At 30.1% G+C, this 24,790-nt stretch overlaps 3 protein-coding genes across 6 annotated transcripts; all 3 read left to right on the top strand.

Annotated features, from left to right (window-relative positions):
* On the top strand, positions 1-6,150 carry LOC114177965. 2 transcript variants are annotated; one of them, XM_028063591.1, is made up of 13 exons: positions 1-188; positions 315-559; positions 1,232-1,415; positions 1,564-1,632; positions 1,735-1,833; positions 1,946-2,025; positions 2,116-2,944; positions 3,283-3,971; positions 4,846-4,930; positions 5,019-5,070; positions 5,177-5,226; positions 5,481-5,528; positions 5,628-6,150. In XM_028063591.1, the coding sequence occupies exons 2-13, from the start codon at positions 321-323 to the stop codon at positions 5,802-5,804; spliced, it is 2,601 nt and encodes an 866-aa protein (XP_027919392.1). In that variant the 5' UTR covers positions 1-188; positions 315-320; the 3' UTR covers positions 5,805-6,150. The 2 variants fall into 2 exon arrangements, with proteins under 2 accessions (XP_027919392.1, XP_027919393.1); XM_028063592.1 differs by having other exon boundaries at positions 32-188; positions 320-559.
* Positions 6,151-8,640: 2,490 nt separating this feature from the next.
* On the top strand, positions 8,641-14,986 carry LOC114178524 (ubiquitin-like-specific protease ESD4). Of its 3 annotated transcripts, XR_003603334.1 has the most exons (10): positions 8,642-9,857; positions 10,050-10,126; positions 10,208-10,301; positions 10,429-10,527; positions 11,374-11,466; positions 11,561-11,680; positions 13,001-13,104; positions 13,798-13,870; positions 14,317-14,580; positions 14,755-14,986. XR_003603334.1 is itself a non-coding variant. In XM_028064487.1 (9 exons), exons 1-9 carry the CDS (start codon positions 9,024-9,026, stop codon positions 14,377-14,379), a joined length of 1,557 nt encoding a protein of 518 aa, XP_027920288.1. In that variant the 5' UTR covers positions 8,642-9,023; the 3' UTR covers positions 14,380-14,663. The 3 variants fall into 3 exon arrangements, 2 of the variants coding, with proteins under 2 accessions (XP_027920289.1, XP_027920288.1); XM_028064487.1 differs by lacking the exon at positions 14,755-14,986 and having other exon boundaries at positions 14,317-14,663; XM_028064488.1 differs by lacking the exons at positions 14,317-14,580; positions 14,755-14,986 and having other exon boundaries at positions 8,641-9,857; positions 13,733-13,813.
* Positions 14,987-23,291: 8,305 nt separating this feature from the next.
* LOC114175567 (translationally-controlled tumor protein homolog) lies at positions 23,292-24,404 on the top strand. Its single transcript, XM_028060320.1, has 5 exons — positions 23,292-23,319; positions 23,624-23,748; positions 23,836-23,961; positions 24,043-24,200; positions 24,273-24,404. Exons 1-5 carry the CDS (start codon positions 23,292-23,294, stop codon positions 24,388-24,390), a joined length of 555 nt encoding a protein of 184 aa, XP_027916121.1. The 3' UTR covers positions 24,391-24,404.
* The last annotated feature ends 386 nt before the right edge of the window (positions 24,405-24,790 follow it).

Raw genomic sequence — 24,790 nt, 5'->3', positions numbered from 1 at the left:
GTAAGTTAAAAAATGATATAGCGTTCCTTTTCGGACAGGGAAAAGAAAGAAAAGGGAAAAAACATTATAACAGTGATCCACAAAACAAGGGTGGATCACTACGAAGCGTTGCACTGAATCTGCAAAGACCCAAACACAATGAATTGAATTGGGCGAGATTCACAAAAACGCAGACGAAGAAGAAAAAGGTTATTATAATTATAGTAATTATTATTAGTGTAGTTAAAGTAGTGAAAATGAAATTCTCGCGCTAATAAAACCGTTGGATCGATCAACACTGTTATTGAGAATGAGAGTGTGCTTTTGATGTGCAGTGCAGCATGGAGGAGCCTCAGTATCGGGAGCATCCCAAAACCAAAATCGCCGCCATTCCGCCGCCGCAGCACTCCGACGGAGCCTCCGCGGAGTTGCGCGGCGTCGATTGCAACCTCGCTTCCCTTTGCGAGCATGTCCAAATCGAAGGCTTCAATTCGGGTTCCTTCTCCGACATCGTCGTCAATGCAATGGGTTCCACTTATCACCTTCATCGGCTTATCCTCTCGCGTAGTTCCTATTTCAGGTAACCGATTAATTAATTATTTTGTTTTATTATTGTGATTGTAATTATTGTAATTGCTCTACATCCATCAACTTTAACATTCGCTTTAGCAATCTGTTTGGGATGGTTGAAGAGGAATTGAAACGAGGGCGACGACGATGGTTGGTAAACCATCCTTTCTATCTTTCTCTCTTCTGTTTCACTTGTCCTGTGTCTTCCCTTTGTAGAAAACCATACTTTCATTGCTTCTCTCTTTCTTAGTCGCAGATGGAACCTGATAAGTTACCGAGGGTCACAGTGAAATATTTTTCCTCTCATCAATTTTAAACAAGTTTAACAAGAATTTTATAATATTTATCGCACTTAATTTCTTTTTCGATTCCCAAACTTTGTGCTTTATTTTCCTTGGCACATAACTCTATATTGTAGGTTTATTCCGATTGTTTTGTGAATTATGAACCTACACGCTGTATAATAGCTTGTAGTAAACGAGAAGGTTTTATGCTTTCATAGTCTGTCATTTAGTATATTGGAATCTGTAATAACTATGATAAAAGTCATACTAAGGAGGAGGATTTCTGATTTATTGAAAATGTAAAAAGATTTTGCATTGACCCTATATGGCTATTTAGCTCTTTATTTTGTTGGTCTGAGAAGATTACAGTTATTTATTGCATAATTCGCGTTTGTTAGGAACATGCTTCACGGGCCTTGGAAAGAAGCCAGTGCTCCTGTTGTGACTCTGCATGTTGATGATAAGAATGTTAATGACGAGGCAATTGCAATGGCGTTGGCGTACCTATACGGGCACCACCCTAAGCTTAATGATAGTAATGCTTTTCGTGTTCTTGCTGCTGCATCCTTTCTCGACCTTCAGGTATGATGTTTACAGGTTAAGTTGATGAATTCTGAACTGTTATATATATATATATATATATATATATATATATATATTATACTTTTTTAGTTATTGCTTATTAAATTTTGCAATATTTTTTCATTTGGTGTGTTATACATTTGTGTAGGATTTATGTGGAATTTGTACAGATTTCATTATTTCTGAGCTGTGGACTTCAAACTTCTTGGCTTATCAGGTTCAAGGATCCAGATGATTGTATAGCTTCATTGTAAAATTTAAATGATACTGTAAAAAGATTTGGTTAGTTATTAGTGGTTTATGATTGATTGTAAGCTAGGTGTTTGCGGAGAACCAAGACTATGGCATTCATGGGGAGCGTGTTAGAACTGCTTGCTGGGGTTACCTTTGTCAAAGTGGTGGCATGGAATTGAAAGAGGTAATGAGGCAAATAGAAGTGCTTGGTGTTGTATTGACTGTTCTGGTTTTTTATTATATGTGTATTGTGAGTTCGAGGATTAGGTTGGACTAAAAACATCTGCTTATTGCAGGTGCTTCCTAAACTTTCATCGCAAACATTACATGCATTACTGACTTCTAATGATCTATGGATACCCAATGAAGAGAAAAGGTAAGTGGTTCCAAATTTTTATTTGGGTTCTGTGGTTAAGAGATTGCACTTTGTAAGCTGTGTAACACTTCTCTATAACGTTATAAAAAGGTTTGAATTGGCTTTGCACACATTCCTGGCAAAAGGTGCTCATTGCAAGGTTGAACATCTTTCGCATGGAATTTCTGGTTCTGAGTCTGCCACTGGTATTCATGCTGATTCTATTAACAGCAAGGGAAAAAGTGTAATTGATAGCTGCACTACTAAGAGGTTGGAAACTGACCTTGGAAAAATGAATCTTAAAAGTGGTTTAAAGGACCCGAGCACTTCAAGTGTTCTAGTTGAGCTTGCAGATCCAGTGGCAGACTTCAACGATGGTGTTTCTGTTTCCAATGAACAGGTTCAACAAGCTTCATATGTCCGTACACCAAACCTGAATCCAAGATATTCTGGTGACATGGAAGGACCATCATTGGGTAATTCATTGCCTGATACAGATGTGATGACAACATCATGCTATGTGGACATGCCTCTTGGTGCAGAAGCTACAGCTATGGCAGCCCCTGGAGTGGTTATTGAAGGGCCGTCTTCCGAAGGACCTTGCTACCAGTTGGAGGACAATAGTTGGTTTGTTAGGGATCCATCAAGACATTGCTTGTCATCAAATTCTTGTAATGAGCTGACGTCCAGTGATTGGGGAAGATATGGAACACCATTGTTTTCATGGAATGGCCAAGTTGTTGGCAGAAGACAGCTTAAAGCTCACCCCAGAACAAACTACAGAGGTCACGGAGATGAATATGATGCATTTTTCAATATATTTGAAGGGGGATCCCTTTTATATTGCAACATGTCTTTTGATGCGCTTCTAAATGTCAGAAAGCAACTTGAAGAATTAGGTTTCCCTTGCAAAGCTGTAAACGATGGTCTTTGGCTTCAGGTTAGACTGAGATTAATGTCTTTTAAAATTAGTTTGCATTTTCCATCTTAAAAATGCTTATATAATTTAAAGTTACAGTTTCCATCATGCCTCTAAAGCAAACAAACAGCTAATTTTGTAAAGTAACAACTTATACTTTTCTTTTGCCTCTAAAACAAACCTAATATCTGCCTCAAAAAACTTCTATCCCTGAAAATATTTAAATGTTACAATGTAATCTTTGCTGATCAATCATTCAATATATAGGTCATTGAACTTGGTACAGAAATTGTTATTCTTGGTTGGGAAATGTTGTTGACATTATTGTTTTGGTGTTTTATACTTTATCCCTTCCTTAGATGCTTCTTAGTCAGAGAGTACAGGAAATTGCCGCTGATACATGCAAAGTTTGCTCCCTCACGAATTGCACTTGTCAGAAGCAATTTGCATTTTCACATGGAGCTTCTACATCTGGATCTTACATGCAAGAACATAATCAGAACATTATGCCTGCCAGTGTGGGAAGTATATATGTTGCTGAATCTTCTGCAGGTGAAAGAAATGGTCTTTTTAGACCTGTACGAGTGCATGTTAGAGGTGCTATTGATGGGCTTGCAGGTATTGGCCGTGGAACTACTTTTGTTCCGGCATCTTGTTCGCATCCTACACGTTTCGTCTTTTCTCGTGTACCATTTGGTGTTGGCAACAGAAACTATCCTCAGTCTGCAGCCAATGATGATTCAGAGACACGTGCTGACCCAAATGGTGACCTGTCTGGAGATGGATTGACAGCTGTAGTTGGGTTAAGCCAGGGAGGGAGTAATGGAACAAATGTACATACGGAGCTAACACAAAGGGGGTATGAAATGGGCATGCAAAGCAGCATGTCTGGAAGTAATGCTGGAGATGCAAGTACTGGTGGTATCCCCATGCAGATGTTAGAGACACCAGAACATACCATTGGTATAGAATGGGACAATGTCAACAGTGCTTCCATATCACTGGATATGAAAACACCTTTAAGCCATTTCCCCCCTTTTCGCTTTGGGTAAGTTAACCACTTTGCAACTGTTGTCAATTTTTAACATATGAGGTATATATTGATAGTGGTGGGTCAGCTTGCATATTCACCATTCCATGAGCTTTTGGTGAGTCAATTTGATCTGATAATCTTCCTCAGCTAATCGTCTTTCCTTGGATGGTTTTCTTTGGATACTTTCATTACCAGAACCTGGTTGTTGATGCTATTTTGTAGGACTTTCCAAGTCTTTCTTAGACCATTGGTCGGACCAATTTGTTAGGAACCAAGAATTGAAAAGAGAGAGAAAAGAAAAGAAAAGTTTTTATTAAATAGAATGAAAAGATCAAGAAATAGGAGAGCACTCTCTCCTTCAAGGGCTTCCCCCCTACAGAAAGAGCTAATGCTCAGTCTATAAAATTCACCTCCTTAACACCTCAAGTAATTAGCTCATGAATATTCTAACTATCTTAACTAAATTCTCTTCTCCTTGTATCTTAACAGTTCATTCCTTTCTCCATGTTTCATTTCACTCGTGTGTCCCTCATACAATTATCACCTCTAACTGAAGTTGAGTTGTCTGCTTTGACGAGGGGAATTGATACATACTTGCTCTTGAATAATGATTCTTTCTTGACTTTTTCAGACTGATTTTTCTTTTAAATTGGATTTTGATGTGTCTAAAATTTTATGGTCTATGATATTTCCTGAATCCATGGAAGGTATCTTGTAATCTGGGTTGGTTTCAGGGGGGACCTCTTGCAGTTTCTATTATTTCTATTTTTTTATTTTTTTTTAGTTTTTTTGTCATATAACACATACATGCGTCTTGCTTCCCAAATTCCTGGGCACATAGTTTCATCAATTTATGTAAATGTTCTGTAAATTTCTACTGCTTTTGCAGTGTACGTTTTGAGGATGTGCATAGGCTTGGTGATGGCCAGGTCAAGCATTCTACAGAAGTTTTCTACGCTGGTTCTTTGTGGAAGGTACATGGACGTGAATTCATCTTCATATTCATTTAATATGATTTTGCATGTCCTGGTATGAATAAAATTTGTTTGTTTGAATCATCAGATCAGTGTACAAGCTTTTAATGATGAAGACCCTCAGAGACGGAGAACCCTTGGTAATGCTTTAATACATCAAAATTCTTCTTACCTTCGGGATGTGAATTAATTTAAATAAAGAAAATCTTTTGTCTGTCTGGAAACTTATTTTCAATGTCAATGCAGGGCTGTTTCTTCATCGTCGGAAAGCAGAGATAACTGATATACATAGAAAGGTTAGCTGAACATTTATTTTTTGTATTTGAATGAATTAAGCCTAAATATAGTTTGGAATTAGATTATGCTGTTAAGCTTGAAAAGCTTAATGCCTTTAGCAGTAGTTTAATGCCTTCTTATTTCGTTTTGTTTCTAGACAGTTGATTATATGGCCTGACATGTATACTTTCTAGCTGATTTCCCCGTTGCTTCAATTATAGACCTTCAATTAGATGCTATATCTGACTTTCATATCTTTGAAATGTGTTATCAGGTGCACATGTATGTTGATTCACGTGAAAAGGTGACTGCACGCTACCAGGTAATATCAGCCATGAATAACACATTAATATTCTGGTGCTTCATAACTTTCTACCATTTTGATTAACTATTCTGGGATTGTTCTGTTTATGTCATTCAGTTAACTGTCCCATCCAAGAGGGAAATGATGGTGTTTGGAAGCTTTAAACAAACAGGCACACTTCTACCTAAATATCCGAAGGGATGGGGTTGGCGAACTGCTCTGTTATTTGACGAGGTTGCTGATCTTCTCCAAAACGGTGCCCTAAGGGTCATTGCTGTAGTGCAGCTTGTATGAAAACAGTACAAGCACAAAGCTCTTGCACTCCATACCTCAAAATGCTAATGGCTGTTTCTTGTGATAGGAAATTTACTGGTCAGCCTTTTGTTTTGTAAAACGTTAACTTTTTTTCTCCCGTGTTAGTGTTAGTGTTAGGAGACGGACGATGGTGAAAGCTTCATTGTACATGATAAATATTGAGAACTTATGAAGCTGCATGCCATTGTATGAATAGCATGGGATCGTTGTACTATACACCATTCGGCATTGCTTTCTATTTCTTCGTATAAGCAAGCACCGCATCATGATGTTTGCAATTTTAGATGTCCTTTTTACTGTAAAATAAAATGTCTCCTTTTTGTAACGTCTTTTTATTTTGTCTACTGTCTAACAATAACCATTGTCTTCCGACTATGATAAAGGAAGACTAGTTTTGATCAAATGTTGTTACAAATAAAATTCACCGGGTAAAGTGTGAACAGTGAATTTAATAATAGGTTGGGCTAGGATTAAATTGAGTATGATACCAATTTATCTAGCATCTTTATAACTGATATACTTAAAAGAAAAAAATATCCTTTAGCATCAAATATATAATACGAAAATAAATACATAAACAACATTTCTTATAATAAATGTATGATTAGAGACGATAAACTTTTATTACATTTGACGTGTTCCTTATTTATATAATTATAACATATTTATTTAAATTGATATTTTATCTTTCAAATAATTTAATTCATTTAATCTTTGACGTTTTTAAAACACTTAAAAGAAATGTTACCGTTACATCAAATTAATATTAACTCGGTGAGTAAATAAATCATACTGTAAGTTACAAAACAATAAATATGCTAAAATACTTTTATCATAGAATGTGACTTCTTTTTTTTTCATTAAAATGAGATACTTTTACTCCCCTCCCTTCCTTCGGTCGTGTAAATCCAAGCCTCTCAAACATTTTTTTTTTTACTTTAAAATAAACATATAACAGATTTTTCTTTTACAAATTAATTTCTAGATAAATTATTTCTAATTTAGAACTTGATTTTTTTCATATTTACAATTATGTCCTCCAAAATTCTTTCACATTATTCAAAGCGGGTTAAGAGTTTTGAAAGGCTGAAACAAAATTAAATAAAGAAGCATTTTATTTCAATTTTTTTTTCGAACCTTTTTTATGAAAAAAATTTGGCTTCTGAATATAGTTTGATGAAGGAAAATGCCTAAAATATACATTCTTAGTAAAATTTATATTATTGATTTTAATATAACCTTTTTTACAAATAAATTTTTTAAATTTGTATCAATATTCTTCCATTGGTTTGGATCTCGTCATCATGTTTGAGAATTAAAATTATCTTATCACTACCCCTTCTCTTTCTCTGTTTCATTCCTATATTTATCTATTTATATATTTTTGTTGTTGGTTTCACCTATTTTTATATTGTTATTATCTTGCATTCAAAGAAAACTCACATGTATTTTTTAATTTTTTATTATTTATTTTTATAAATTTATTCATACCTCTTTTTTGTCATGCAATTAAAGTCTCAATTTTTCAATTCTACTAGACTTTTAAGTCGTTTGATTCAAATTTTCTAGTTGACATATTTACATATTTTTATATAAAATATAAAATTATAGTATATAAAACATACAAAAGATAAGTATATGAAACAAATAAGTTAAAACAATAAAACCAGGTTTAGGTTGTCAGTGAGGTAAACTTGATCGTAGACATATAGTATATGAAGTCTCAAACTTCTTTCTCTTTTTCAAGTCTCAAACTTCTTTCTCTTTTTTAAGTCTCAACTTTTTCAGGACCTATAAAGTTTATTTTAAAATTAATCATTAATAATAAATTAAACAAGATTATTGTTCATCTCAACTCGACCAATACGTTTTTTCCTAAACTTAAATTATTATTCTAAAAAAAACTTATGATCCAATTAATCTATTATCCACAAAAAAGACTAAATCTTAATATAATTAATAGTTTTGTAGACAAGATGTGGACAAAAAAGAAAACACTATTCTAATTTTAATACAAATCTAACAAATACCATAAAAACAAAAGCAACACAAATAAGAAAAAAAAAACATACTTAGAATAAATGAAGATGTAAAGATTAACACATACAGAGATCATGAGAGTCAAGAAATATAATATGTTAAAACTCTAACCTTATTAAAAAAACTCTAAAATATAAGAAATAAATAAGAGATAATATAAGTCACAAAGAGATAAAAGAAGAAAATAGAATTAAAATTAATTATGAGAAAATAAACATAACTCGTTAAATCATATTTTATTATAAAAAAATCAACTCATTAAATATTATCTTTAATATCACTAAAAATTAACAAATACTAATAATAATTTAATGTAATTATATTACTAATAAAATGTTATTTTTGAGATATTTTTTTTCTTAAATAAAATTTTATAATTAATTCAAGTAATAAAAAAATTTAGGTACTTTTGAAATATAATATTATAATTAATTTAATAAAAAAATATTAATAAAGAAAATTGGCATTTTTTTCTTTGAAAGTATAAAGAGAGTGCTTCGTTTATTTTATCTTAAGCGGATCTTGACAGTATTTTTAAAGGAAAAACAACTCTTAATTTAAGAACTTGATACTAATATGCAGTTTAATAGCCAAGTGGTGAAACCAGTAATTCTTGATAAATATAAATATGTATATGTAGAGAGTATGCATGAAACTATTTTCTTCATCACTCTAGATAATAGCATTAAATTTTTCAATCATATATTTTTCTCTAGCTCTTCAAATATATTAAAGTTAACTCGTTGAAGATAAAAGAGAGAAAAACGTAAATTAAAGGGAGAAAAGGGTAAAAGTTTGGAAAGAAGAGTAGTTGTTGTTTGTGCCGCGAAAAAGAGAAGAAAGAGAAAAGGTCATCCTCGGCGGAACAGGCGCGGAGGTGAATCGCCAATCAACAACAGATCCACACCACCATTCACACCCCACTCCAATTTCTCTTCTCATTCTTCTCATCTCTTCATACCTTTCACCTTTCAATTTCTCGCGCTCAAACTCTTCCACCCAATTCCGTTTCCCTCATTTCTCAATTCCACCTTCTCACTCTCTTCTATGCCGCTTCTCATAAACCCTAACGCAACGTTTCTCTTCAATTCCCTTTTCCTTTAGGGTTTCGCCCAATCCCCAATTCTCCCAACCTTCACTGGACATGCTCGTTCTCCGATGGCCGTCGTAACTAGCAACGGCAAGCGCCGCCCGAATTGGCTCTCTGCGGCTCACCACCTTCCATCTCCCAATTCCAAAAGGCTCAGACTGTCGGCAACATCCGACAACCACGCGGACCCTGTGTTATCCTCGAGTAGTATCGTTTCCAGAATTTCCAAATACCCTGAAGCCAAGCCACTGGGGCGTAGGGAGGTTCACGCGCCGTGTAGACCCCGTAAGTTTGATTTTCCTACGTTTAATAGAATGAAATCGAGCTTGAATGCTAGTAGTAGTTATTATGATCGCAAGGAAGAGATTGTTAACGATGTCGGCAACACGCTGAGTGAAAATTACGAAAGGGCGAAAAAATCAGCGTTAGCTAGCATTAGGTTTGAGGAAAAGGGTAAGGAGGTGATAGAAGTGGATGATGGTAGTCCCAAGGGCATGGTTTCCGAAGATTCGGGCGTGGAGGAGGTTCGTTTTAGGGAAGATGGACGGGATGTGCGCTCTGTGGTGACGGAGCACAAGTGGCAAGAGGGTGATTTGGTTGTGACTGAAGTGAAGGATTTGAAAGCTAAGGATGTGCGTGGCGGTCCTCAGCAGCAGTCAGCTTCATCTGTGGTTTCGGAGTTGACTAACGGCGATTTGAATGTTGTTAATGCTGTGAAGATGTTCGGCACTCTATCTTTAACTCCTGAGCGTGATCTTTCGGATGTTCATGCCTACAAGAAGTTGCTTGAGGCTGTTGACAAGCGCTCGGATACGATTAAGAGGCTGTCGGCTGAAATTAAGCTTAATGAGAAGCGTAGGTCCACATTTGAATTGTTGCGCCCGAAGAAGGAACTAGTACAGGTAAAGACTTGTTAACTGCCCCGTGTTTCTATATTTTATCTGATGAGGCTGTAATTATTGCTTAGGTGTATGCTTTCCTCTTTTGTTTTGTTCAACATTTATGATGATGCATTGCAATGTGCCACTGTATTATTAAGCCATAGGAAACTGTAAATGTTAGTGCAGTTGACAAAAAATTAATATGGCTTTCAGGAAGTGCCATTGGAACCTTTTATTCCTCTTACTGAAGATGATGAGTTAGAGGTTACACGTGCCTTTTCTGCCAACAGGTATTTTTTGAACTTTTTGGCTATATGCAATTGACAAAGGTTTTAGCTGTACCTTATCATATTGAGGGCCTACTTCTACAGGAGGAAGATCTTGGTTGCCCATGAGAAATCGTGCATTGAGGTCTCAGGAGAAAAATTTCAATGCCTTAGACCCGGTGCATGGTTAAATGACGAGGTTACCTTGTTTTCTTATTGTTTCTTTAAACTATGTTGAATTGCTATGAAAGAGAAGAAAGTTAATATCTAAAAATTTCAGTGTCAATGATTTGAGATTCAGTGATCTTATACCTTTACATTTCCAGGTAATAAATTTGTACCTTGAATTGCTAAAAGAAAGGGAGAGAAGAGAGCCCCAGAAGTTTCTGAACTGTCATTTTTTCAATACTTTTTTCTACAAGAAGGTATACTATCCATATAAACTGAATAGTGCTTGCAAACACATGTTTCTTTCGACTGTGCTTTATTTTAATCCTCTAGTGCATGTTTTGTAGATTTATTTTTGGGGCTCATTTCTTCCGTGGAAAGTAAAAGTAATGAAAACGTTTTCTAAGAAACATGTCTTAAAATGTTTTGCACTGGAAACACGATAGTTCAATACGGATACAAATTATGAACCTGAAGGCCAATTTTCCGAATCATGAGTCATAAGATTCATGATCAATAATAAAACATAACATATTTACATATGAAAGAGACGAAGGCAAATTCACTATCAATAACTAAAAAATATTACTTTAGGAGCAATTTAACATAAATAAACATCTATATATATTAGCATTATGAGTCAAATAACAAAGTGGCAAGCTTCAGAATAATTTTATTTTAGCTTCCAAAATATCTTGAAAGAATTAGTGACAAAATAAGCTATGGATGATGGTAGTACTCTGGTAACATGTTAGAAGAGAGAAACCGAGGAATATAATGAATCCCTTGTGTTGAGTAGATACGTGAGTATTCTTATTTATAATGAAGAAAAGATACAATAAAAAGGAACAAAATTAATATATATATAATGAGAAATATTTGGTAAGATATTTCCTTCTCAAATCATATCATATCTCCCTATTTAATGTAATCAAATAATATCTTTAACACAAACCAATATCAATATTTTGAACAAGACTCCCCTATCCATGCCATAAGCAGGAGAAATAGAAACATCATGCATGCTATATCTTTTGTTTTATCTGCAATTTAGTCATATTGATCTGTCATTAATGTTTTTATTTGTGAATTCTACTTACCAGTTAATAAGTGGCAAGGGTGGTTATGATTTCAAATCTGTGAGGAGATGGACCAGCCAAAAGAAACTGGGATATGGCCTACATGAATGTGATAAAGTAATTATGTTGAAGGAATTATTAAATGTTTCCCTTTTTATAATCATCAAAATTGGTTTTTATGCTCACCTTTTACCTTATTTGTTTTTCCTAGATTTTTGTTCCTATCCATAAAGAGATCCATTGGTGCTTGGCTGTTATCAATAAGAAAGATAAGAAATTTCAGTACTTGGATTCACTGAAAGGAATAGACACCCATGTGATGAAAGTTCTGGTAAGTTTAACTGTTAAGTTTGGTCTTCCTATCTGCCTATTGCTTGTAAAAGGATATTTTAGAAGTGATGACAGCGAGTTGGTGATAGTCATAGAAAAATCTTAGGTTTCAATCAAGAATCATCAACACTTTTAGTGATAATTCTATCCCCCACTATTTTTTTTTTAACTCAATATTGTATCTTTTCATTTTTAATATTGTATGATTTGTGATTTGAGTAACCGGATTCGATCCAATTGTTTTATCTCCTTTTGGATGTCAAATAAGTGATAGACTAGCGATATGTTTTCAATCTCTCAAGGGGAAGCCATGCTTAAAGTATTTAAAAATAAAAATTCTATTCCCTCTTCAATTTTGATACTGCCTTTTAGTCTTGTTTTTTATTTTTGGGGAATCTCCTGCTCTTCCTTTTGGACAAGGCATCTAAGATAAAATAAGGCTACAGCTGATTTATATCACTTAAGCAAGTCAATGGTTAAAGTTATGTTGAATATCAAAACTAACCATGTTTGGATTCACACAAGCAGGTTATAACAAAACTTTTAGGTCTGATGCGTAGAATTCAATTTGATGGGTTGAACATCTTGTTTGTCCAGGCCATCTGGTGATGTCGAGAGATCATGCATGTGTCTGTATTGTCTCAATCCGGTCATTAAAAATAAATTTAGGTGGATGAGGATTGAGGAAGCTAAACAGTCAAAATTGATAAAAAGTGAAATAGATAAAAACAAAACATTGAATACCTAGAGTGTAATTTCAGGCAGCCTACAACATATATATATATATATATATATTATATATAATCAACCAAGAACTATGGAATGAGATAACCACCTAATTATAAAATAAATTATAATTAGTACCCAAATATGTGTGTGCCGGAAAGTTGACATGGTATTTGAATTTGAACACTAAACTTTTAGATGTATTTATACATTGTGCATATATTATAAATATACTTTTGAGTTAGTTGTGTTTATGATCTTATTAATTATAAATTAAAATTATGTTGGATATAAGCTAGTTTTAGGAAACATGAGATCTTCAATAGATGATACACAAAAAAATAAAAAATAAAGTCTTTTGCTTTGATGAGGTGCGTAAGTGTGACTCTGGATTGTATAATGTTTTTAGACGTTTAGTTATCGAGACAACATTTTCAAGGTTAGAAGAAATATATTTATGTCATCACTCACACAATACCGTTAGGTAACAAGTCCGTGATCCTCACTGGACTTGAGATGGGACTCGGGAAAAATATATAGATGTCTTAACATTTATGTGTGGCAATTTCTGATATTTGTCATTGGTGTCTACCAGGCTAGCTATATTGTAGATGAAGTAAAGGACAAGACTGGAAAAGATCTTGATGTAAGTTCTTGGGAAAAGGAATTTGTTGAAGACCTTCCTGAGCAGCAGAATGGGTTTGTTTTCTTATCTTTTGTAATTCACTTAATATATCATTAGTTTAGCATTTCCCCCTATAAAAATGAAGAAATATCTTCTGTAATAAAAAATAATCGGTAGTAAATTCCCACTGCTGATGAATTTTATATATATATATATATATATATATATATATATATATATATCTTATAAACAGATTTTATGCATTGACCATAAATTTTGAATTTACCGGAGGATCTATTTTTTGACTCTGTTAATTAATTTGTTGATTATTTATCATCAAGACTTTGTATGGATTAATTAGTCCGAAGGGCTCACTACAGGAAGTTTTAATTTTCTATCGTCTCTGAAGGTAGTCATGGTGATCATTTGTTGTAATTATTATTAATGCGTATGATTTTGTTCATCAGATTTTGTGGCATGTCAATTGCCCAATATAAATGTAGATCCCAAGTATTGATGATTTTAGGAAATTGCTATTTATTTAGCATTGGATAAAGGCTTTCTGAATAATCTAACAAAGTTCTTCTATTACTCTGTTGGAAAGAATATCTTTAAGGGCGAGCTTGGTAGGACTTATAAGAAATTTTTTAGATATCAATACTTTACGAATGCAATCTCACTTTTCATTCTATTCTTTTGTAGCTCTGAAGTATTTCCTGTAATTTGTGGGCGAATTGTTTTCTAAATGCAACTTAATATTTAAACAGGTATGATTGTGGGGTTTTTATGATCAAATACGCTGACTTCTATAGCAGAAACTTGGGGCTGTGTTTCAACCAGGTTGGATATTATAGTTTTCTATTTCTGAAAGAAAATCATGCCTTTGTTTTCTGTTCATTATAGCATTTAATTTTATTTTTCCTGAAGCCATGGACTTCTTTGGTCAGTCATTTCATTCACCTGTTTGATAAGGAATACTTTCTTACTGTTATAAAGGATATATTGCGTTGCTACCTAGAGTTTTTCATAATAGAATATTTCAACTTTCAAATCTTCTAAATTGCTTGAAGTTTTCTTTTTAAGATTAAAAATTGTTTGTCTATGGTGTGACTAATAGCTGTTTTAATACCCAAGTTTCCTTGCCCAATGGAACATTCTAAAATGAACTAATTAATTACTCTTTAAGTTTGGCCTCGCCATATTGGCTGAGGAAGGCGCTTTTCTGTAACTATTTTTTTCATGTGGTTTCTGAATTGAGTTCCTCTTCCCATAAATTCCATTTGTAGGAACACATGTCGTACTTCCGGCGCAGAACAGCTAAGGAAATCTTGAGATTAAGAGCTAACTAAGCTAAAGAATGTTTTATCTGTATTTCCACAATGGATTTTTCTCATCAGAAAACTGAAACAGTCAATTACGTCAAATCAGTTGATCAATTTCTGATGAAGTATCCTTCACTCCTGTCACTATCTTGGCCATAACCATTCAAAAGTTCTGGCATTTGTTAGATTGTGGACTGGACTTATTATGCACATCGTCCTGATATCCAGGTACACCATTAGGTAGTGTAGTATATGCTACGCAAAGGTGAATCATAGATATTCGTTATAAGGTCGTGATTTTAATTATGTAATGATAACTGTGTTCCATCACCGTTTTTGGTGTCTAGTTACTATTTGCGTCCTTTTCTACTGAATTTTGAACTTGTTTGTGCGGTGATGCAGAGCCCTCGTATCAGGCGAGTTAAGAGCAGTGAAGAAAACGGGGCATTACTAAGGTTTTGATTATGTGAAGCAATGTTATGAAGCATTTTAGAATGTGTTTAGAACAACTAATTTTAGGAGTTAGACTTTATTTATTAAGTATATATATTTTTCTTTTTCAGAAATGTGTTTAAAATAAAACTGATTCAATTTCAAAATCTTTGGTATAGTGAATTCAATTTCAATTTAGATTAAGTGTCTGAATTAAAGGTTTTATCCCTTAGTTGCTTCGTAGTTTATAAAAGAAAGAAAATTGTTGAAACATAATGGATATCATTCAATTTAAAGTCTTCTTTATAGAAGAAGAATGAAGGCAATTTAAAACAAATTTTGGAAGAGGTTTTTTATCTGTACATTATTTTTTCCTAATATCTTTAATAAACTTCAGTTTACACGCAGAGAGTGCAGTTCTGAAAATAATTAAACTACTAATCTTTTCTTCGGCCTTGTGATCATCACTTCGGTCCTGGCATTGATCCATTAATTCTAAAATATTCAAATTTTAAGTTCAATACAAGTATTTTTCAGATAACCATTTGATAAGATTTATAGATATGTGTAAATGATTTTTATAAAACATAATATCGCCACTTATATTAAATGTTTAAATATACATTCAGTTATTTGATTATCGGTTATTAAATGATACATTTCAGTTTTAGTCTAAATTTGGTATAATTTTGTTTTCATTTGTAAAAAATTGATTAATTTGTTATTTTTCCTAAAATTTGTTGAAATTAATCAAAGGTTTTTCATAAAAGTTTATAGTTTTTAATTAGGATTATCTATTTTCTTGGTATAATTAACATAACCTTAGTTTCAATAAAAATTATTAATCCATTTCAAAAAATTTAACAAAAAAAATTAAATTATATCAATTTTTTTAGAAATCATGATTAATTTGTATTAATTTTTATAAATTGAGACCTATGATTAAAAAAAATTGAAAAATTATTTTCTGAAAGAACACATTAATCAAATAACTGATTAAACCAATTTCATGAACTTCGAAACAAAAAAAAAAAGGTTTATTTTCTTCCTTAGATCAATTCTCTTCAAATGAATAATCTGGAAGGAAAGCCAAACATGTGTTGATATTTAATGATAAAATCGAATATGTTGTCATAAATAATGTGTAACTTTTAATCATGAGCAAAATTTGGAACATATAATTGACAAAAGTACCTTTTAAATTATAGGATTAAGATGATTAACTTTTGATTTGAATGAATAAAATTAAATTTATTTTAAGTTTGAGAGATTAAAAACATTCAAATTTGTATTAAAATTTTCATGTAATTATTTTATTTTAATATAGTATTTTGTATTTTTATTTTAAATGCAAAAGTCTTATTATTATTATTAATGGAAATATAGCTATTTTATTTAAATTTAAACTTAACTAACATGATATATTTGATTTAGATTTTGAGTTTACTTGGAAATTATTTTCTTAGTTATATATATCAGTAGTGATATTATATATATATATATATATATATATATATATATATATATATATATATATTTACATGAAGGACAAAAACATTAGTAAACGTTTGTTGGAATCTATTTTTAAATATTTGAGACTCTAGATAAGATTGTGTTAAACATTGATATAAATTTTGATATGTAAAATCTATTAACAATTTATCATCGTATAAAATTTTATTAAAAAATATAAAGTATAGAGGAACCACACTAAAAATATAATAAAAAATTGAAAATCACAATTACGACAAGTTATGACTTGTGCAGATAATTAAATTTATTTTTAGTAAAATATATTGTTAGAAATCTTTGTATAAGTTTTTCAAAATATAAAACAGTAATGCCTTTTTTATTAAAATGTTTAATATTATTTAAAAAAAAAAATATACTTCTTATTTTGTTTTTTATTTTTTAAAAATGGTTAGGAAAAAAAATAAAAATTAAGTTATAAAAAAGTAATTTAAAATAATTAATTATAAATGTCTAGTTTAAATTATAATCAATTGTAAACTAAAAATTAATTTACATTTTTTTAATGTAATTTGTAATAAAATTTATTATTATTTAAAAAATTATAATTGAACATATTTGTGATCAATAATAACAATACTGTAAAATCTAAATTTAATATTATAAAATTAAAATTTATTCATTCTTAAATTTTTTTTTATTTTTTTAAATAATAAAAAATTAATCTAATTGTCTTAAACTATTTTTTCTTATCTTAATTTTATATTTTAATGTTTATTATTATTATTATTATTTTTAATAAAACATAAAAAATAAGGGTTAAATATGTTTTTGATCCTCAAGTTTCAGTAAAATTTGGAATTAGTTCATTTTTAAAATTTTTGACTAATTTAGTTTTTCATCTTTAAAAATGCATGAATTTAGTCATTTTAATCAATTTTTGCTAAGTTTATATGACGTTTCAAGTGCATTTCATGATAGTATTTGAATTATTTACACCGTTTAACACATTTTCACCTCAATGTTAATTCAAATATTATCATAAAATGCGTTTAAAATGTCAAATAATGTTAACAAAATTTGATAAAAATAACTAAATCAATTATTTTTAAAGATGAAAGACTAAATTGATATACTGAGGGACAAAAACATATTTAACCAAAAAAATAAATGGATCTCTCCGAATTCAGTTTCTAAAAGCCAAATTTTGAAGGGGTTTTGATATGGACAGAAAATAAATCAATTGAGAAGTTGTGTTTGGGATAGCCGAATTCTCAACTATTACCGCAAAGATCTATTTAAAAAAACAATATTCTACTGGATCCATTTAAATATTTTTTTAAAAGAATATTATTTAGAAGAAAAATAAAAAATATTATTTTGTAATATAATTTTGAATAAAATTTATTATCATAACAACATGTAAAAAGAGATGAATAAAAAATAAAAGATAAGTTTACAAATTTATAACATTATTATATATGGTTACTTGTTATAGATATTTTTTATATTTTATTATTTTTATTTTTATTTTTATTTTTTTCCCGATTTAGAAAAAAATTGAAAAACCCTTCTACAATAAACCATAGAATAATATTTCACTAAATCTATTTAAGAAACTTTTCTTTAAAAATGTATTATTTTTTGAAAAAAGAAAATCTCATACGTTCATATAAAAATTTTCTGCGAACAATCATTCCAAGAAAACATTGTTACCTATTTAAATTCCAAATTTAGAAAAAATAAAAAAGTTTCATTCTATTCAAGAGTAATTTGAGTAGAATTACATAATAACTCCTTATATATTTCAATTATTTAATTTTTAAATATTTTGATATAATTTAAATGATTGTCTATATATAACTATAGTATTTAATTAAGATACAAAGCATAGTACTCTTAATGCAATGTTTTACAGGTGTATACTGTAAAACCTTGAATAACCAGATCTCAATTCATTGAGAAGAAAATACATACCAAATAATAAAAAAAATATAACTAATGGTTTTCTGTATTTTATACCAATAATGATAAAGAAAGAAAAGACTAATAGAAACCAATGCATAAAATAAAATTAGATTTAAGCAAATTAACCAACCTTATAACAAAGCAAATAATAGAAAATTCAACAAGTATAATTTTCTTCTCATCTTTTATATCATTTTATTTGGGTCAACACTAGTCTTATCTTTTCTGTCGTATTTTTCCGGTCACTGTCATTATTAGTAGTAGTAGCAGAATTTAAACAAAAATTTTAAGGAACTAAATTATATTTGTTATATATAAATTATTTTTTTTAATAAAAAGAAAATTTCATTTTTTTACATCATTTTTTTATTCAAAATAAATACTCATGAAAATAGAATCCAAATAGTATGACAATAATATATTTAAAAGAGTAACATAAAGTTTATCATCAACAATAATATATAAAAAAAATTAACAAAAGTTACCTTTATCGAGTGTTTCTCTACGCTCTTTCAATGACTTAAAATCTTCAATAATTGAATCAGAACTAAAGCTAGTTGCAATATCCCTTTCAATATAGATTATCACAGTGCTTGCTAAAAATTCCGTCTCCATCTTATTTCTCAAGTTGTTCTTAATTATTTTCATTGCAGAAGAAGATCTTTCAGTTGTAGTTGTAGAAATGGGAAGAGTCATGATTAGACGAAGTAATCTATCAATCAAAAAGTAAACTTCAGACTTTTTTGTTGTTGCCAAACATGTACATAACTCTTGCATTGTTGATAAATTCTTCAAATTTGAATCTTGACGAGCATCAATAATGAAATGTTGAAGTTGAGAATTCAAATTAATCTTCTCTTGCTCATTGAAATCCATGGGATAATATTTGTCCACATGAGTGCAAATTTTATCAATATTAAAAGCTTTATAAGCATCCTTAGGATCCAAGGCAGAACTTAGAATTAATAACTCCATCGCTTGGTCATTAAATCTACAATTTAACTCTTGTAATTGCTTATCAATGGTAACAAAGAATATTTCAACTCTAAAATAATACTCCACTGTAATATGATCTTTTTGGTGACAAAAGCGTCCTTGCCTTGCTACATAAGAAGCCCCAAAATTAGGCACCTCAATGTCATGTTTTTCACAAAAAGAAGTCACATTTTTTAATAACTTATCCTAACCATTTTCTCTCAAGTTTTGAAGAAGTCCCTTTGTAGAACAAACTAAACACATAACATTAACTATATCTTGAGATTGTTGTTGTAATGCCTGACAAAGAACATTTGTTATCCCCATAATTTCTCTCATCAAATACAAGATCAATATAAACTCAAATGAGGTCAAGCTTTTGTAAGCATTATCAGCATCACCACGTTGTGAATAAGTAGACCCATCAACAATATTTTTTTCTAAAACTAAACAAGTGGCATCATACATATTGATCAAGCTACAAATAGATGAGAAATGGGAGCTCCAACAGGTATCCCCAGCTTGTTTTAAAGTACCAATTTGATTGCTCCCTTTACCCTTTTCAAGCTCATCAATTTCTAACAAATATGCAATTTCATCTAACTTGACAACCTGTAACTCATCATGACGTTTACTAGAAGAGCAAACAATATCGACAATAAAAGTCAATTTTGAAAAGAATTTGTGAATTGGAATAACTTCTCTTGATGCAACAACCAAGGCAAGTTGTAACTGATGAGCAAAACAATGAACATAATATGCATAAGGACAATCAGTCAAAAATAATGCTTGTAATCTATTCCATTCTCTTCTTATATTGCTAGCACCATCATACCCCTGACCACGGATATTAGAAGCATTAAGATTATGTCGAGATAGTACAACACACAATTCATTCTTCAAAGTTATTGTTGCAGTGTCTTTAACATGCATAATATCAAAAAATCGCTCTTGAATAAAACCATTTTTATCAACGAATCTCAAAACAAGAGCCATTTTCTCTTTTTTTGATTCATCAGACGCTTCATCGACAATTATACAAAACTTGGAATCCCCAATTTCCTCACAAATATGATTTTTCACTTTACTAGAAAGAATATTCAATAACTCCTTTTGAATTTTAGGTGAAGTATATTTGGAATTGAATGGAGCATTTTCCAACACAACTTTTGCAACTTCATCATTGTATGATGCTATGAGTTTTATCATCTCAAGAAAATTACCTTGGTTCCCCGATTCAGTACTTTCATCATGACCTCTAAAAGCACAAGCTTGAAGTGATAAAAAACGAACCGTGTCAATTGAAGTCTTGAGATGTAACTTATTCTTCATAATTTGGCAATTTTGATTTAACAAGTCTTGACAAGCCGACACTGCAATATTGTGTGGTGAACAAGGATTTTTCCCAATGTGTTTAAGGAAAGCACAATTCTTTCCATTATTAACTTTCCTCCAACTTTTAAAACCTATAAAAAAAATTCAAAAAGTTAAACATGTTGATGACAATAAACTTATTGCCAATTAGAATTCAATGAAAATAAACTCAATTACCTGTAACAATGAAAACATCTGAGCCAAGTCGTCCGCCTAGTTTTTTACTAAAAAGATAGCACGGTAAGCAATATGCAGCATCTTTTAATGGCGAATACTCTAACCATGAAGGAAATAAACTAAACCATGTGTACTGAAATCTTCTTGGATGATCATCTTTACCAGACAACGGATAATTTTCTAGATGTATTTGATATGGACCCCATTTTAGATAAGCCATTCGTACCTCATCAATTTGATTTGGTGGATATTGCCAAATTTGAAGACGCATCCCCGATCACGTTCTAAAATATTTTCAAATTCATTATATATAACTTTAGGAACCTTAGAGAGTTGTTTTTCATTTTCTTCAATATTTGGATTCTCATGAAGTTTCTCAATTTTAGATGACGTAGATGCATTTTTTTCATCTTCATCACAAGCTTTCCTCTTGAAAAAAGAATCAATTTTTTTACTCTTTGTCATACTTTTTCTAATATAAATTTGTCACCTCTCACCTATTTACAAAAAGATAAAATTATGAATACCCCATATTAAATCTTAAAAGCAATACTTAATATTTTAAGAAAACTAATAACTTCTAAATGATTAGCTTCCTTTACCTTAACCTTAGAGTAGATTCTTAATCTTGTTCTTCCCTTACACAACTTCAAAGCCTAAAATAGCTCTATCTACACAAAGAAGAAGAGTTTGATCAACAAATAAAGCATGATTTTATAATCTCTAACAGATAGAGATATGCCTAGAGCATAGAAAAACCACATACAAGAGGGAAACATATTGCTTCAAAAAAAAAAAGGAAAAAAGGAAAAAATGAACTTACTCAAAAGAAGAAATTGTTTAGTCCAAAATGTTCTTTAACTCTTCAATTTTGCTGTAGTGCAATTTGATTTTGAAAATAATAAGAAATTGATGGTAAAATTTGAGATGAAAATAAAACGAGAGAAAGTGATGGAGACACAAAAGAGAGAAACCAAATAAAAAAGTATAAGAAATTATAATAGAGAAAGAAAAAGTGATTTTTAAATTTTAATTTTTTTCCAAATTAAATTAATATAAATAAGGTAATAATATATAAATATTTTTTAAATATATAAAAATAAAATAAAAATCAATTAATATAAATAAAATAATAATATATAAATGTTATTTTTTAAATATATGAAAAATAAAATAAAATAAAGATCCCCACTATCTTCCGTTATTAGTGTCTTCCCAAAATTTTGACAAAAAAAATCTAAAGAATGCGACATCAAAATAACATACGGTTTAAAAGAACTGAAAAAATACAAAAAATTATGAGAATAATTTAATTATTCAAATCAAATAATTTCAAGATCATCTTATATCAATTAAAAATAACGTAAAATTATAATACATATTTCACATAATAAGATAATACAAAAACATTCAAAATATATCGTTAATCAAATATTTGAACTACTACTATTATAATAATAATAATAATAATAATAATAATAATAATAATAATAATAATAATAATAATAATAATAATAATAATAATAGTAATATACTTGTCATACCATCTAAAAATCTCTAATTTTAATATTTATTCTTAGTATAAAAAATATATATTGAATATATATATATATATATATATCATTGCAAAAAAAAAAATTAAATAATAATTTTAGTGACAAAAGCACGTTTAAAAATCAATTTGAAGACGAATTTTTTAAATAGAGAAAATTTAGATACCAAATCTATTTGATAAGTAATATTAACCACTAATTTAAATATCAATTTATAAGAAAATTTATTTTAGTTAAAAATTTAAATATCAATTATAATTTGTTCACACTATTTTATTTAGCAATAATTTTTAATAATGTTATTTCTCAATAAAGATTTAAATTTTTCATGAACATTATTACTTTTTTTTTTATGTCAAACACACATTTTTTCAACTGTAACTATTTTTAATTGGTATAATTACAATTATTCTTCAATAATCATTAACCAAAGTTCTTTTTTTCACTAATATCAATTGAGATTATTTCTAAAGTGACTTTCATCAGTTTTTAAATAGACTAATCTTTAACACGTTGTTAAAATTCTATTTGCAGATACGGATAGAAGATAATAAATTGAAATATGATAGTATAATTAAAGAAATTAAATACTTGATAAAATATTGAAAAAAGTTATTTAAGAAAAAATATTTATACAAAAAATTAACAATAATATGTGAAATATATGTAAAAATAATTACTTGAATACAATTTACTGTCTAAACTATATTCTAGTTTATATCAATGGAATCTAAAATTTATCATTTATTTTTAAGAGAACAATCTCTAAAGATAAATCCGAAAAGATTTAAAACAAAATCATTAGATCATATCATATTTATTTATATCAACAAGGAAAAGATCGAAAATTTTGTTTACTTTCTTCAAGCACCCCTCCCTATAAATAGTCTCTGCACCTTCGCATCAAAGTGTGCAAACAAATTCCAAACTCTCGTCCTTCAAAGCAGAAACCTTCTTTTCCAAACGATCTCAGCCAGAATCTCTGCAAATATGTTGGTTTACAAGGACCTCCTCACAGGTATCTATTTGCCACTTTGAATATTCTGATACAAAAGATAAAATAAATTCATCGTCTATTATTATGTTTTTAAAAAATCATCGTCTAATTTAACATATTAGAAGTGAATTTTAAGTCTAACTCAATCCTACAAAATCAACTTATAAGAATTATATCTATTTATATATTAAGAATTATTTATATATTATGAATTGATGTTATTTATAATCGACAGTTTACAAAACCTACATTTAAATGGAAAAGATTTTATAAATTGTTTTGTGGAGAATAATAGTTCCGAAATAAAATTGACGATTCGTTCTAGCCTTTGTATGGCATGATTTTCTCAGTGTTTTGTTTGTATTGTGTTGCGTAGGTGACGAACTTCTCTCGGACTCCTTCCCCTACAGAGAAATTGAGAATGGAATGTTGTGGGAAGTTTCTGGAAAGGTGAGTTTATACATTAAAATATTATAAATGAAGAGAAAAGATTTATTTTACATAGTTCTCATGGTTTGTATATTTTTGGGTTTGCAGTGGGTTGTTCAAGGGGCAATTGATGTCGACATTGGCGCAAACCCTTCTGCTGAAGGTGGGGAAGACGATGGTGTCGACGACCAAGCTATCAAAGTTGTTGATATTGTTGACACATTCAGACTTCAGGTTTCGATTATTTTTCCCTAATTTTTTGTTTGGGTTTTAGTGTTTTCATGGATTAAAATTTTTAGGGTTAATGTTTTGCAGGAGCAACCTGCTTTTGACAAGAAGCAGTTTCTTGTCTTCATGAAGAGGTATATTAAGTTGTTGATCCAAAAACTTGATGGGGAGAAACAAAGTTTGTTCAAGAAACACATCGAAGGAGCAACTAAATTCCTGCTCTCCAAGATCAAGGATCTTCAGTTGTAAGTATATGATTTTTTGCTTCTAATTATTAAAATCACGGTAATTAACCAAAAACTTTTATTAATCTTCAGCTTTGTTGGGGAGAGTATGCACGATGATGGGAGCTTGGTGTTTGCTTATTATAAGGATGGTGCCACTGATCCCACGTTTCTGTACTTCGCATATGCTCTCAAGGAGATGAAGTGCTAAGATTGCTACTACCTGCGGAACTTTTTTTTTTTTTTTCCTTTTTTACTCTAGTCTTAGCATCATCTAGTTTTACTTTTTCCTTTAGTTTTTTGGTTTAATTTTTACGATTAAACAATATCACAGTTTTCTTATGGATGTAGTACACCTTTTTGTTTAATTTATTAGTTCTTCTTTTACCTTTTAATGTGTAGTTAAGTTAAACTTTCTTACTCAAAATATTATTACTGTGTAAAGAGATTTAAGTTTCACTTATAAGAAAATAATATTAAATGATAAAAAAAAATTATAAATTCGTTATAGTAAGAAAAAAAAATCTTATACATATATAAGTTTCACTAATGTTTAGTAGCATATGTTGATAAAAAATTTGAAGGGTTCAAAATAATATATTCAAGTTTTA

This window comes from Vigna unguiculata, chromosome 3 (genome assembly GCF_004118075.2).
Source record: "Vigna unguiculata cultivar IT97K-499-35 chromosome 3, ASM411807v1, whole genome shotgun sequence".
NCBI classification, from domain to species: domain Eukaryota; kingdom Viridiplantae; phylum Streptophyta; class Magnoliopsida; order Fabales; family Fabaceae; genus Vigna; species Vigna unguiculata.
The sequence above is the reverse complement of the archived record's forward strand: the minus strand, read 5'-3'. Positions and strand labels throughout refer to the sequence as shown.

What these genes read in the sequence shown, in the direction of transcription:
- LOC114178524 (XM_028064487.1), top strand. Translation starts at nt 9,024, where the DNA reads ATGGCCGTCGTAACTAGCAACGGCAAGCGCCGCCCGAATTGGCTCTCT. An exon ending in ATACTTTTTTCTACAAGAAG is followed by an intron (nt 10,528 to 11,373) that starts GTATACTATCCA and finishes TCTACTTACCAG; the next exon opens with TTAATAAGTGGCAAGGGTGG. An exon ending in CCCATGTGATGAAAGTTCTG is followed by an intron (nt 11,681 to 13,000) that starts GTAAGTTTAACT and finishes GGTGTCTACCAG; the next exon opens with GCTAGCTATATTGTAGATGA.
- LOC114177965 (XM_028063591.1), top strand. Translation starts at nt 321, where the DNA reads ATGGAGGAGCCTCAGTATCGGGAGCATCCCAAAACCAAAATCGCCGCC. An exon ending in CAAACTTCTTGGCTTATCAG is followed by an intron (nt 1,633 to 1,734) that starts GTTCAAGGATCC and finishes ATTGTAAGCTAG; the next exon opens with GTGTTTGCGGAGAACCAAGA. An exon ending in AGGTGACTGCACGCTACCAG is followed by an intron (nt 5,529 to 5,627) that starts GTAATATCAGCC and finishes TATGTCATTCAG; the next exon opens with TTAACTGTCCCATCCAAGAG.
- LOC114175567 (XM_028060320.1), top strand. Translation starts at nt 23,292, where the DNA reads ATGTTGGTTTACAAGGACCTCCTCACAG. An exon ending in TTGACACATTCAGACTTCAG is followed by an intron (nt 23,962 to 24,042) that starts GTTTCGATTATT and finishes AATGTTTTGCAG; the next exon opens with GAGCAACCTGCTTTTGACAA. An exon ending in AAGATCAAGGATCTTCAGTT is followed by an intron (nt 24,201 to 24,272) that starts GTAAGTATATGA and finishes ATTAATCTTCAG; the next exon opens with CTTTGTTGGGGAGAGTATGC.